Genomic DNA, 12842 nt, shown 5'->3' with positions numbered 1-12842 from the left:
CTCTTCACTGCGTTCTTAAAATGTAAGTACAAAAATTGAAATGAATCAGGTTGCAGGGGGTGCAATTTTGACTGCTGAACATTCATCCTTCACGATTAGGGTATCCTAACTTCTGAAATTGTGGTGTTGGAGAAGACTCTTGAGAGTCCCTTGGACTGCAAGGAGATCAAACCAGTCAATCCTAAAGGAAATCAGTCCTGAATACTCATTGGGAGGACTGACGCTGAAGCTGAAACTCCAATACTTTGGCCACCTGATGTGAAGAACTGACTCATTGGAAAAGACCCTGATGCTGGGAAAGATTGAAGGCAGGAGGAGAAGGGGACAACAGAGGATGAGGTGGTTGGATGGCATCACTGACCTGATGGACATGAGTTTGAGCAAGCTTCAGGAGTTGGTGATGGACAGGGAAGCCTGGTGTGCTGTAGTCCATGGGGTTGCAAAGAGTTGGATATGACTGAGCAACTGAAATGAACTTCTGAAACAACCCCCAAATCTCAGTGGTTTAACATCATTAAAGTTTAGGACTCGTTCATGTCATGGTCCATTAGGGTGTTCAGTGGGTAACTTTCAGTGGGTGACTTTCAGGTGGTGACATAGGAACTCCACTTCTTGTGGTGGATCTGACATCCCCCAGGGTCTCTTGAGTTTGGCACTGGTCCTTCTATATCCTACCTGGAGATGAAGAAGCGGAGAGAGCACCATGGACTCTGCAGGAGGTCTCCTGCACCTCCACCTCTAGGTGGAGAACATCACCTTTGCTACACTGCACTTTCTAGAATTCAGTCAGGTAAACCCCATCTAGCCACAAGGGAAATTGAAAATGTAGTTTCTTGTGTCCCAGAGATGACTAATCTTTGTTATCACTTCCTATTCTCTAAAGTCTTAATAAAACTGTTCCTCAAGGCATCTGTGTCCTCTCGGCCAAATGATACATGGGGGCCCAGGTAAGTCTATTCAGAATCTCCTTCCTTCCTAATTATTTGAATCTTCAGTCAAGTGACAAAAAGATGGAAAACATTTGGGGCTTATTCATTCTGATGGCAATGCCCTGTAATAACTCTTCATTTGTTTCTGCAAGGGGGGCCCCCCCACAATATAGTCTTGGAACAATCTTTTTTTTTTAATTGGAGGAAAATTGCTTTACAATGTTGTGTTGGTTTCTTTCATAAACAGTGAAAATCAGCCATAATTATACATATATCCCCCTCCATCTTAAGTCTCCCTCCCCTTCTCCCATCCCACCCCTCTGGGTCATCACAGAGTGCCAATCTGGGTTTCCTGTGTTATATAGCAACTTCTCACCAGCTATCTATTTTACACAAGATAGTGTATGTAAGTTGATGCTACATTCTCCATTTGTCCCATGCTCTCCTTTCCCCACTGTGTCCAAAAGTCCATTCTATACATCTGCATCTCCATTCCTTCCCTGCAAACAAGTTCATCAATACCATTCTTCTAGATTCTATATATATATATATATACACATACATTAATATATTTGCTTTTTTCTTTTTCTGACCTACTTCACTTTGTATATAATGGGTTCTAGGTTCATCCACCTCACTAAAACTGATTCAAATTCATTCTTTTTTATGACCAAGTAATATTCCATTGTATATATGTACCACATCTTTTTTATCATTCCTCTGTAGATGGACATCTAGGTTGCTTCCATCTCCTGGTTATTGTAAATAGTGCTACAATGAACATTGAGGTACATGTCTTTTAGAATTGTGGATTTCTCCTTTAAAACACTAGGGATAAATCTACCATATGACCCAGCAATTCCATACTGGGCATACACTTTGGAATCATCTTTTACAAGAACTAGATATTCAACTTTTCCTTCATATCCATAATCTACCCACATCTTTACAACAAATTACTTTGCTGTCTGTTAGCCACAGTTTATTTTTTGTTGTTTATAACTAATACAGAATTTGAACTATTTTGGAATTATGTTCATTTGTTATTAGTACTAATCTGCATTTCTTCACTCATATCACCACTTTTGGTTGATGGCCTTATAAATGTTACAGAAGTAATGTTTAGATAAATTGATCTGTGCATAAATCTTTACCTTATTTCTGATTATTTCCCTAAGCCAAATATCTAGACCAAATATGCTTTAAAAAGCATTTTAACCCTAATTATGTATTTTAGTCTTTTAAAGATTGATACAAAATCTTTTCCTATGATACACATTTCATTTCAGCTTCAGAAATTGTGTTTTCATCTTCATCTCTGTAAGTAACAGTAAAAAAAATAAAGCACTCACCACACAGACTAGCGTTAAAGTTAATGAATCTAATCATAAGTGAGGAAATACTTCCAGAAACTTCAGATACAGTGTGAGTTTTCCAGAAAGCTGTGCCTTCAGTTGCAATAGGACGGCAAGAGAAGTGTGACTGTATGATTAGTGAGCCTTCAGTCACGTATTGGGTTCGGGTTGTGGTCAATTCAGCTCTCCGTTTCAGTGGAAACTGAAACATTCTTTGTCCCCTCTCTTTATTCTTGTTTCTTTGCCTCTAGACTGGGATGTCTCTTCATCTCCATGAAGCACCAGGCCACCAACCACCAGGTTATGCCCACATAAGTCAGACAGGTCTTTACGAATTTGCCCATGAGGTTTCACTGTTGCATGAAGACAGATTCTTTCACAAGTTTGTTTTGCCTTCTTGGTTTAGGAAAGAAAATGGGGGAGATTGACATATAGACATTCATGTATCCCCCCAAAGAAGATAAGGACAATTTTTCTTTTTAATTTCCTAAAAGAGGAAAAGCTGCATATCTTGAGCTATTCTTATACAATAATATCCTACTGTGAAATTGGAAGAGCTGGTGTTGTGTAAAATTTAGCTCAGGTGTGGGCAACTCAGCCAAGTATTTTGTTAATGCTGTCCAACTTGTGCTGTTTGAAAAATACACTCTTTATCAAAATGTTAGCATAAAATGATGAGTATTTAACCCAAAATATATCATATATATTTAAAGAAATAGAATATATTTATATACAACACATTGTTAATGAAAACAAGCACAAAATTCACTAGTAGAAAATTTTAACAGAGTAATACAAAAGTATGAGTAATCACTTTTAATAAAATTAGACTAAAACAAGTCTTTCTTAATCTAAAACCAAAACCAGAAGAACATGAAAAAGCTTTTAAAAGCTACTTAACAAAAATACCTGGTAGAATCATTTTGTTAGCAAATATTTTAAATATATATATATAAAATAAAGTTTGCTACTGAGGCCTGGAACAATGTAAAGAAAAAGGAAATATTCCAAATATGTGATATAAACATCCTGATACTATTGCTAAATCTTTAAACTAAAAGTAAGCTACTGACCAATCTCACTTGTGAATATCAACCAAAAAATATCCTAAACAAAATGTTACTAGATGAATCAAATAAGACACTGAAAGGATAGCAGTGGGTCATAAATAAGTGTAAATCATTCTAGACTGCAAGGATAACATAATATAAGTAAATGTTCACATTATATACTCTCTTACCTGCCAAAAACATTTGGTTAATTCCAAATGTATTCCTGATTTTTTTTAATTGTAAAGTAGGATGGAATGATTACTGCCTGAATAAATATAATGAATACATATTGAAAATTAAGGTCAGTATTATGTTTAGTGGATAAACAATGAAAACGTTTCCATTGAAGTCATAAATAAGGATATCTTAAATCATCACAATTATTTAATATTGTTCTGAACATTCAAGACAATGCAATTAATCAATAAAATGAAATAAGAGGTATATATACTTGAGGGGAGGATGAAAGATTGTCATAATTTTTAGTTAATATAATTTTATACCTCTAAATGATAGGAGAACAAACTGTAAAACTTGTGGAACTATTAGGAGTACCAGTAAGGTAGCTAGTTTTAAAATAAATAAACAAAAATTCAATCAGTCTTTTTATTTACCAATGATAACTAGTGAGAAAACTACCACATTTACAATAACAACAAAGAAAATGAAATAGAAAAGTAAAAAGAAATACGCAGCAATACAAATTATAAAGCTCTACCAATACACAAAAATTAACTCAAAATGTATTAAAGACTTGAATATAAGACCTGAAACTGTAAAATTCTAGAATAAAACAAAGGCAGTAAGCTCCTTGAAGTACATAGGTCTTGGCAATGATTTTTCAATCTGATACTAAAAATAAGAATAACAAGAGCAAAAATAAACAACTGGCACTCATCAAATTACAAAGCGTCTGCATAACAAAGACATTTATTAACAAAATAAAAAGGCAACCTGAGCACGAGAAAAAATGTTTGCAAATCATATATCTGGTAAGGATTTAATATCCAAAATATATAAAGAACTCACACAACTCAATAACAAAAAACCAAACAATCCAATTTTAAATGCACAGAGGATATGAATAGACATTTTTGCAAACAAGGTGTACACATGGTCAACAGGTACATAAAAAGATGCTCAATATCGCTAATCATCAGGGAAATGCTAATCAAAATCACAAAGAGATATCACTCATACCTGTTAGCATGCCTGTTATCCAAAAGACAAAGTGTGAAGATGTGGAGAAAAAGAAACTTTGTGTATTATTGGTGGAATGTAAATTGGTGCAGCCACTAAGGAAAATAGTATAAAGGTTCCTCAAAAAATTGAAAATTACATATGATATGTACTACCATATGATCCAGCAATTCCACGTCTGGGTGTTTATCTAAAGAAGACAAAAACAGTAGCTCAAAAAGATATATGCTCCCCATGTTCACTGCAGCATTATTTTCAATTGTCAAGATACAGATGCAACATAAGTGTCCATCAATAAATGAATGTATTAAAATATGTGATATATGTAATATATGTGCATACAATGTTAATATTCTAGGCATTAAAAAGAAGGAAAGCTGGCCATTTGTGACAACGTGGATAGCCTTCAAGGGCATTATGCTTAGTGAAATAAGTCACACAGAGAAACACAAATATCATATGATCTCACTTACATGAGAAATCTAAAAAAAAAAAAAGCAAACCAAAACGTTTGTCTCATAGATATAGAGAACAGTTTGATGGTTGTTAGAGGTGAGGGGTGGGTATGGGTGAATGGGTAAAGGGGATTGAAAGGTACAAATTTCCAGTTAGAAAATAAATAATGGGATGTAATGTACAACATGGTGACTATTTAATAATACTCTACTGCACATCTGAAGGCTGCTAAGAGAGTAGATTTTAAAAGTTCTCATCACAACAAAAGACACTTTCTTACTATGCAAGGTGACAAATGTCATTACTGTGGTGATTATTTCACAATGCATACAAACATTGAATTATTCTGTTGCACACTTGAAACTAATACAATATTTTCTCAATTATACTTCAATAAAAATAAATTTAAAGACATACCTTGTTTCTGGATGGAAACACTTGGTGTTGTAAAGATGTCAGTTCTCTTTAAAATAGACTACCAACTGTACGCAATTCCAATCAAAATCCAACAGGATTATTTTACAATATAACGAAAATTACTTTCAAGTTCATCTGCAAAGACCATAACAAAAATGAGAAAGGAATGGAAGGAAGAGGACACATGCTTTCCCTATTAAGTAGTAACATCTTGTATTTAGCAATAGTAGTAACAACAACAACAGGAACAACATAGGAAAAGACAGACTGCCAAGGCGCAGGGCATAAAATTCCAGAAGCAGACTCAAGTATCATGAGAGTATTGTTGGTCTGCAAACTCGGGAACTTCCTGGGTACAATGTGAAATTGCCCACCGCCGCCCCCCATGTAAAGGCAAGCTACTCCCTATTGGTGGGTGGCAAGTTTAATAAGGAAGGGACCTCACAATGCTTGTTATGGGTGGCTGTCAAATGAGGGGCCCTCTGCACCCGCCCCCCAGAATCTTAAAGGTTTGTATAGAGGTCTGAACTGAATTCAGTCATGTACACACTCCAGATGGTCTCAACACATAACTCTTTCAAAGCTGTGTCCTTTGAGGGATTCCAGGTGGGGACGGTGGGTGGTACATGCATTCTAAGGATAGAGGAGGAGGTGGGGAGCCTGATTGTCCAGATTCAGCTTGCAGGTCAACTGTGACGTTCTCTCTGTGACCTCCTCAATGTATGATAAATGTGGCATTTCAAATCACAGGGGAAACAGTTGCTATTCATACATAATTTGGGGACAAGTGGAACCTTAAGGGAAAAATTAAATGCCATAAATTCAATTCCAGTTAGATTAAAATTTTTAATAAATGTCAAAAGTGAAACAAAAGTCTAAGTAAACACTTTTAAAAACAATAGAGTAGAACAAGCATTTCCTAACTTGACACCAAAGCCAGAAACCATAGGAGAAAATGAATTTACATAGAAATTAAATACTTCCTGGCAGCAAAAACAAAAACAAAATAACACAATTATAGAGGTGTGAAAGACTTAGAAAAAACTATTTAGTAACACACAGGATGGACAAAGAGCCCTTACAAATCAACTATAAAAAATGGTCAAAGACTGTGAATAATAAATCCACAAAAGGAGAAATTAAAATGGACAAAAAGCAGGAAAAGATGTTCAGTTTAATTGTTTTCCAAAACACAAACAAGAGCAACAAAAAAGAAATCTTTGTAAACCATAGGACTAGGATCAGATGAATGACAAAAAACAAATATTGGTATAGAGGAGGCAGATTTTTACCCCCACCCTCTTAGGATTTTTCAGCATGGCCTGAGAATTAAACTGACATTAGATTAAAGGAGAAAAGTATACACACTCATATTAAAATTTACATGACACAGGAGCCTTCATAAGGAATACAGAGTAAAAGAAATAGCAGAACCTACATGCTTTTATATTAGCCCGAAAAAAAAGGAAGCAATTGTGAAAAGTGGTTCAGTGGCTCAGTTGTGTCCGACTCTTTGCCACTCCATGGACTGTAGTCCCCCAGGCTCCTCTGTCCATGGGATTCTCCAGGCAAGAATACTGGAGTGGGTTGCCATTTTCTTCTCCATGTGGAAAGTAACTAAACAATATAGAGAGGCTAAAGGAAGATAAGAATTATTTGAACAAGGTCTGTGTATACAGATTTCTTTCTGCCTCAGTTCTGTGTCTTTGGTGATAAGAACATCTTCCTTTTTCCTGGTACAGAAAGGGCACCTTTCACAAGGGAGTTTTATCTCCTGCTTTCAGGAATAAAAAGGAGGGTCTGAACGCCCATCTTGCATCCGCCGTTTCTCAAGTGACTTTAATGCAAAATAATCAATAAATCATGTATTATGGGGTGACACATTCTGAACTCCTTCATCAGCAAAGGAGAAAGAAAACTGGCATTTTCCAAAACTTTTGATATAAGTAAGAATGGATACAGCCTTTCTGGAAGGTGCTTTCATCAATCCATACCAAATTATAATGGCACATCTGATTCAGTCTAAAGATCTCATATGTAGAAATTCTCCACAAAAAGACAGTTACAAAATGGTGGGGGGTGGGGGGAGGGCATCAACATGCCCATTGTTTTAATAATGATAAAACAACACTGAAATGAGACAAAACAAAATGTCCATCATTGGGTGATTGGTAAAGTAAATGAGAGACTCTGCTATCATTAAAATAAAAGAATGTAGTTTTACATCTTTTGAGGTAGAAACATGAAGTTAGCACATTTTTGACTGGTGAAATAATAGGCTGCAGTAAAGGATGAATTCAATTATAAAGCATATGTCTACATATCTATACGTGCATCCATGTACCTTTAGAAATCTGAATGTTTATCTCTGATGGTTACATTTGGTGATTTCATGATCTAAATATGTTTTTCTCATTTGATATTTACTTATTAAGTAAGTGAGTATGTATCATCTTAACTAGTAAATATTAACCTTTTTCAAAATCACTTTACTAACCAGTTCCCAACCCTACTTAGTTTTGTCCCTCTCTCGACACCAATACTACCACATTTTGTCAATACTAAACTGCATTTTCTTTCTCACTAGGAAGCATCTTAAAATGTATGGCACCTCACAAATGATTTTGGCCAGGAGACTGGCCAAGATGACATAGTTGTCACTGCCTGTGCAAACTCGGTTATAGTTATTCTTATCGTCATCACTTCAGTTAATTACAGACATCACTGACACTACATCTGTTGAGTATAACTGTCATTCAAAATTGCTTTGGTTACTCTTGTTACATAGCTAATCACCTCAAAACTCGATGGCTTAAAACAACAGCAATCATTTATCATCTCACAGTTTCTGTGGGCCAGGAATTCAGGAAGTCTTGACTGGATGCTTCTGGTTAAAACACCTCTCATGAGATTGCAGTCCCAGATTGGCTGGAACCAGAACAACTGAGGCAGAGGGAGCAGGAGCAGCTGGAAACTGGCAAAGTATTGATCTCTCTTCACTAGTTCCAAGACTTCTCCATGGAATCCTCCTGAGTTGAACTAGCTTGGGTTCCTTCCAACATGGCGGCCAGAGACCAGCGGCCAGACTGTTTTATGGAAGCTCTGGGCTCCAGAGCAACTATTCAAGCAAACAAGGTGGAATTTGCATCATCTTTTTCAGAGCTGGATTCAGAAGTCATAAGGCACCATGTCAGATGCTGTCTATCGGTTACAAGCAAGTCACAAAAGAACCTAGATTCAAGCAAAGAGAAACTAGATTTCCCCTCTTAGTGTGGTAGTCGTGAGGCGCCAGAAGCACATGTTGGACAAGAGCTGTTATCATGATCACCTTTGGGAAAAAAATATTTGCCACAAAATGTTTTCCAAAAATTATACTTTTGCTTAGTATTGAAATGTGAAGTTATCTTAAATCCAGAAAAGTACTACATGATAAAAACAAATTCCTTTTATATGCCTAACAGAGCTCTTTCAGTAGGTGTAATACAAAGATTTCAAGTGATAAAGGAACAGTGTCTCACAGTTTAACTGGCAGAACTTTTTCTTCCTTGGGGTCTGTTGCAGAGATGTCTTCCATTCATCCACTTTCCACACTTCTCCTCGTGAGGCTGATGTTTGCCCTCTGTGGATGTGCTCCTGTGCCCACTGGCTTCAGGTTGGGCTGGACCACTGGAGCAGCCTGGCAAGAGACCAGGAGACAGAAGGGAGGGAGGGAGGGACGGAGGGGAAGAAAATGCACTCACATAGTTCTCTGCCCGTGAGTTCACCTAAGTCTGGTGGTCACTCTACAATTCTCTCCCCTTCCAGTAATATCCCCCACCCCTCATTCTTTTATATGAAGGTGGTGACAGTTCCTCAGATGTTAGCCCTAGGTTTCTACACTTTTCATTGTGGTTCCCCTCCGCCTCAGTAACTAGTGCCTTTGTAAATAAATTCTTGACTGGTCAAGAGGTGTATAAAATAATGCTGCATCTTACAACTAATGGCATCTGAGAATAGATACAACTTTAGAACTGACTTCACTTCACTTTACATGTTAACAGAATGAACAGAGACTGGCCTGGACAAAGCCTTTCTACTGAGGAGAGGTAGGCTGGTGAAGCTGGGAGCTAAGGGGAGAGACACTGGGCCAATTCCCTCTTGCAGACAGGCATGGCCACTGGGCTCTAAGGGCATGACCCACTGTAATATTTCCTATGTTGTAATTCTCTTGTACTACAAATACCCCTTCAGTTATGTTTGCTTGATGTTACAGCCTGATCTTATCTATGACATAAGCAAGGCCCAAACCTCTCCTTGTCGTGTAAAAGAAATAGAAAACCAGTAGGAAGGAGAGACTTGTTGCCCAAGCAATAAATGACCTAAGAAGGATGAAGAATGCTCATATACAAACAGATGACTGAGGGGATGGGTTAGAATCAGAATGAAGGAGGACATGGATGATTTCCCTGTGGGATCCCAGATACCTGGGGAAGCTCTGCTGCTGTACGTGACTCAGGGTCTCAAAAGAGAGGGAAGCTCCCAAAAGCTGGAGATGCCTGGTTTTCATACAGTTTTAAACCTAATTGTGAAAGTTGCTCAGTCAGATCCAATTCTTTGCGACCCCATGGACTAATAGTCCATGGAATTCTCCAGGCCAGAATACTGGAGTGGGTAGCCTTTCCCTTCTCCAGGGGATCTTCCTAACCCAGGGATTGAACCCAGGTCCCCCGCATTACAGGCAGATTCTTTACCAGCTGAGCCACAAGGAAAGCCCAAGAATACTGGAATGGGTAGTCTATCCCTGCTCCAGATCTTCCCGACCCAGGAATCGAACCAGGGCCTCCTGCATTGCAGGCGGATTCTTTACCAACTGAGCTATCAGGGAAGCCTTTATACCTATTTAGGTAAGCCTATTTCTTGAACACTTTTGGACATGAGCCCACTCTTAGTCATATCTCTGTATGGGAAGCAAGCCAGAACTTCCAAATCATCTTGAAATCTGTTTAACAATTTTAGCCATTTCAATTCTGCCAGATACAGTAGTGATACACTGCACTGAAAACAAGGCACATTCCTTTCAAGTAGAAAGTGAGTAAAGGGTCACGCTCTTGCTTTTATTTGATGTATTACTGATTCTTCTGAAACTTACCAAAAGAGAGCATGCAGACTCTAATTGGTTGTGGGAACCTGTTTTATAAAAATTCAGCTAACACTTTTGACTAAAACATTATTTCAAAGGTGACTGTCAAGTTATTTCAACAAAAATGCACACTCTTTTCAGTAATTCTAATTACTGCAATCTGTCAAAAAATAGATTATATTACCAAAAAGAGATTAAGAAGGATCATTAGGAGAGCCAGAGCCTTGGCACTGTTTACACTGGAAGAGCTCTTTCAACTCCCTCCCTCTCTACTAACTTGTCTCTTTCCCAAATTATAAGAATCCTCTATATGCAAAGATCTCTGCTTCCACAATTGCAGCAGTTGTTACTTTTTTCCCCCTCTGGGTATTTATAGTATATTCTAAAGATTAGCTATGATGTTCCATTTTGCCAAAGGTGCCCACCTCCCTTGAGATGAACTTCTCCAGGCTGATAATTCTTTAATGTTTCAGAATTTTTAAAAATGTATTGGAAATGAGAATTATCTGAAAAATAATCCCATTCTGAGGGTTGTCTACTTTCATCTGTGAATGGATTAAAAACCATAGTTATGAAAGTTAAAAATATATATTTATCTTTAAATTATTCAGGTCTAGAAAATCCCACCTATCTATTATAGTTGTTCTTTAGTCACTAAATCATGTCCACCTCTTTTGCAACCCCATGGACCAACCCTGCCAGGCTCCTCTGTCCATGGAATTTCCCAGGCAAGAATACTGGAGTGGAGGCAAGAATACTGGAGTGGGTTGCCATTTCCCCCTCCAGGGGATCTTCCCAACCCAGGGACTGAACCTGAGTCTCCCGCATCACAAGTGGGTTCTTCACTACTGAGCCACCCGGAAAGCCCACCTGCAACAATAACTCTGGGTAAATAGTCTCAGGAATTCTAATTATCAACATATGCAATACTTGATGCATACATTTTGTCATAATTAATAGGTACAGAAAATGTAATATAATGTGGTTGGTGAGACAAAAATGTTCAATTTCAAAAATCTGAACTTTGAGACCCTAGAAATAGACTGAGAAAGGTTTTACAATGTACTTTCAGTAGAGGTTCTCTATAAGGTAGGATTCTCCTAGCTGTTCATGTCAGAAACCCAATTCAAACTAACATCTTTCAGAAGATCAATCGTGTCTAATAAGATCATTCTAAAACTCCGGTTATGATTTCTTTTCAAGAAAATATGTCTTTTTCTCAGCTGTCCTCACCAATGGTAGATAAATTAATTAAGTTGGTGCCCTTTTTTAATATTTGCTGTGGTGAAATGGAAATGAAAACATTTTACCTCAGCCTATGTTAGTGTTGCTGTAAAACTGTATCCCCCACCACACTGCAATTCATGTTATAATATTAAAGAGATGGTTTACGTCCCAAACTCTGTGCTTTGCATGATCCAAATGGATGATTGGGAAATAGGCCAAATTTTCCCTTAATTGATTTAATTTACTAAATCTTTTATTTTTGCAGATAAGTTAAAAGCCAATATTGAAAAGCGTGCTACAATTAAATTGCTAAGAGACAAGCAAACAAGTATAAAGACTAGAATTTAACAATGCACCCGGAAATAGTTTCAGGTGTTAATTTTATCTCCACATTTAAAATGTATTCTAACATTGCAGACAGAGCCACTGATGAGGAAGTTGATGGAGTAATGGGGATGACAGGCAACACTCCTCATAGGAATTGCTGTCTTGAGCCAGAAAAGCAGCCAAAGCTGTCTCACAGGAGCGGATCTCCCAAAGACCAGGGTCCAGGGCAACTGGCCAAATCTTCCTGACAAACCTCAGCTGCTACCTAATTACCCTCGTTCATCTTTGCTTTAAAAAGCTAGGGAATTCCCTCAGTTCTCGGCTCCAATGGAGCAGGAGAGAGACCTGGCCTGTGGTGTAGATGGGTTTGATTAACAGCGTGCTTTCAGATGCAGAGGACCCTGGGGGTCTGCAAGTAACTGAGCCAGGTCTGGTTTGAGCTGCTGTCACCAACACCAACTTGTCACATGGTCTGAAATTTCTATCAATACTCTCCCAAGTTCGGACACCGATCCAAGGAATTGTCTGCCTCAATGTAACTGTGTACCTTGTAAAAAATGGTCATTGCCTCTGAAAAATGGATTAGGGTATTTGAATGAGATGCAGGACAGGTAAGTTTTAATGAGACTATAGAAAGGCACACATTGGGAGTTTGCTGGTGGTCCAGTGGTTAAGACTCTGCACTTGCACTGCAAGGGGGGCAGGCTCCATCCCTGGTCAGGGAACTAAGATCCCTCAGGCCTAATGGCTAAATCCCTCG

General features: G+C 37.9%; 1 protein-coding gene across 1 annotated transcript in view; it reads right to left on the bottom strand.

Moving 5' to 3' along the window:
* Positions 1 to 4822: 4822 nt before the first annotated feature.
* HTR7 (5-hydroxytryptamine receptor 7) overlaps positions 4823 to 12842 on the bottom strand; it is a 109296-nt gene continuing 101276 nt past the window's right edge. The window contains exon 3 of the mRNA XM_043476031.1: positions 4823 to 9085. Within this exon, the coding sequence (XP_043331966.1) occupies positions 9058 to 9085 (28 nt within the window). The 3' untranslated portion in view covers positions 4823 to 9057. The remainder of the gene's footprint in view (positions 9086 to 12842) is intronic.

This window comes from Cervus canadensis, chromosome 8 (genome assembly GCF_019320065.1).
Source record: "Cervus canadensis isolate Bull #8, Minnesota chromosome 8, ASM1932006v1, whole genome shotgun sequence".
Taxonomy (NCBI): domain Eukaryota; kingdom Metazoa; phylum Chordata; class Mammalia; order Artiodactyla; family Cervidae; genus Cervus; species Cervus canadensis.
This window is presented reverse-complemented; position numbering and strand designations above follow the sequence as displayed.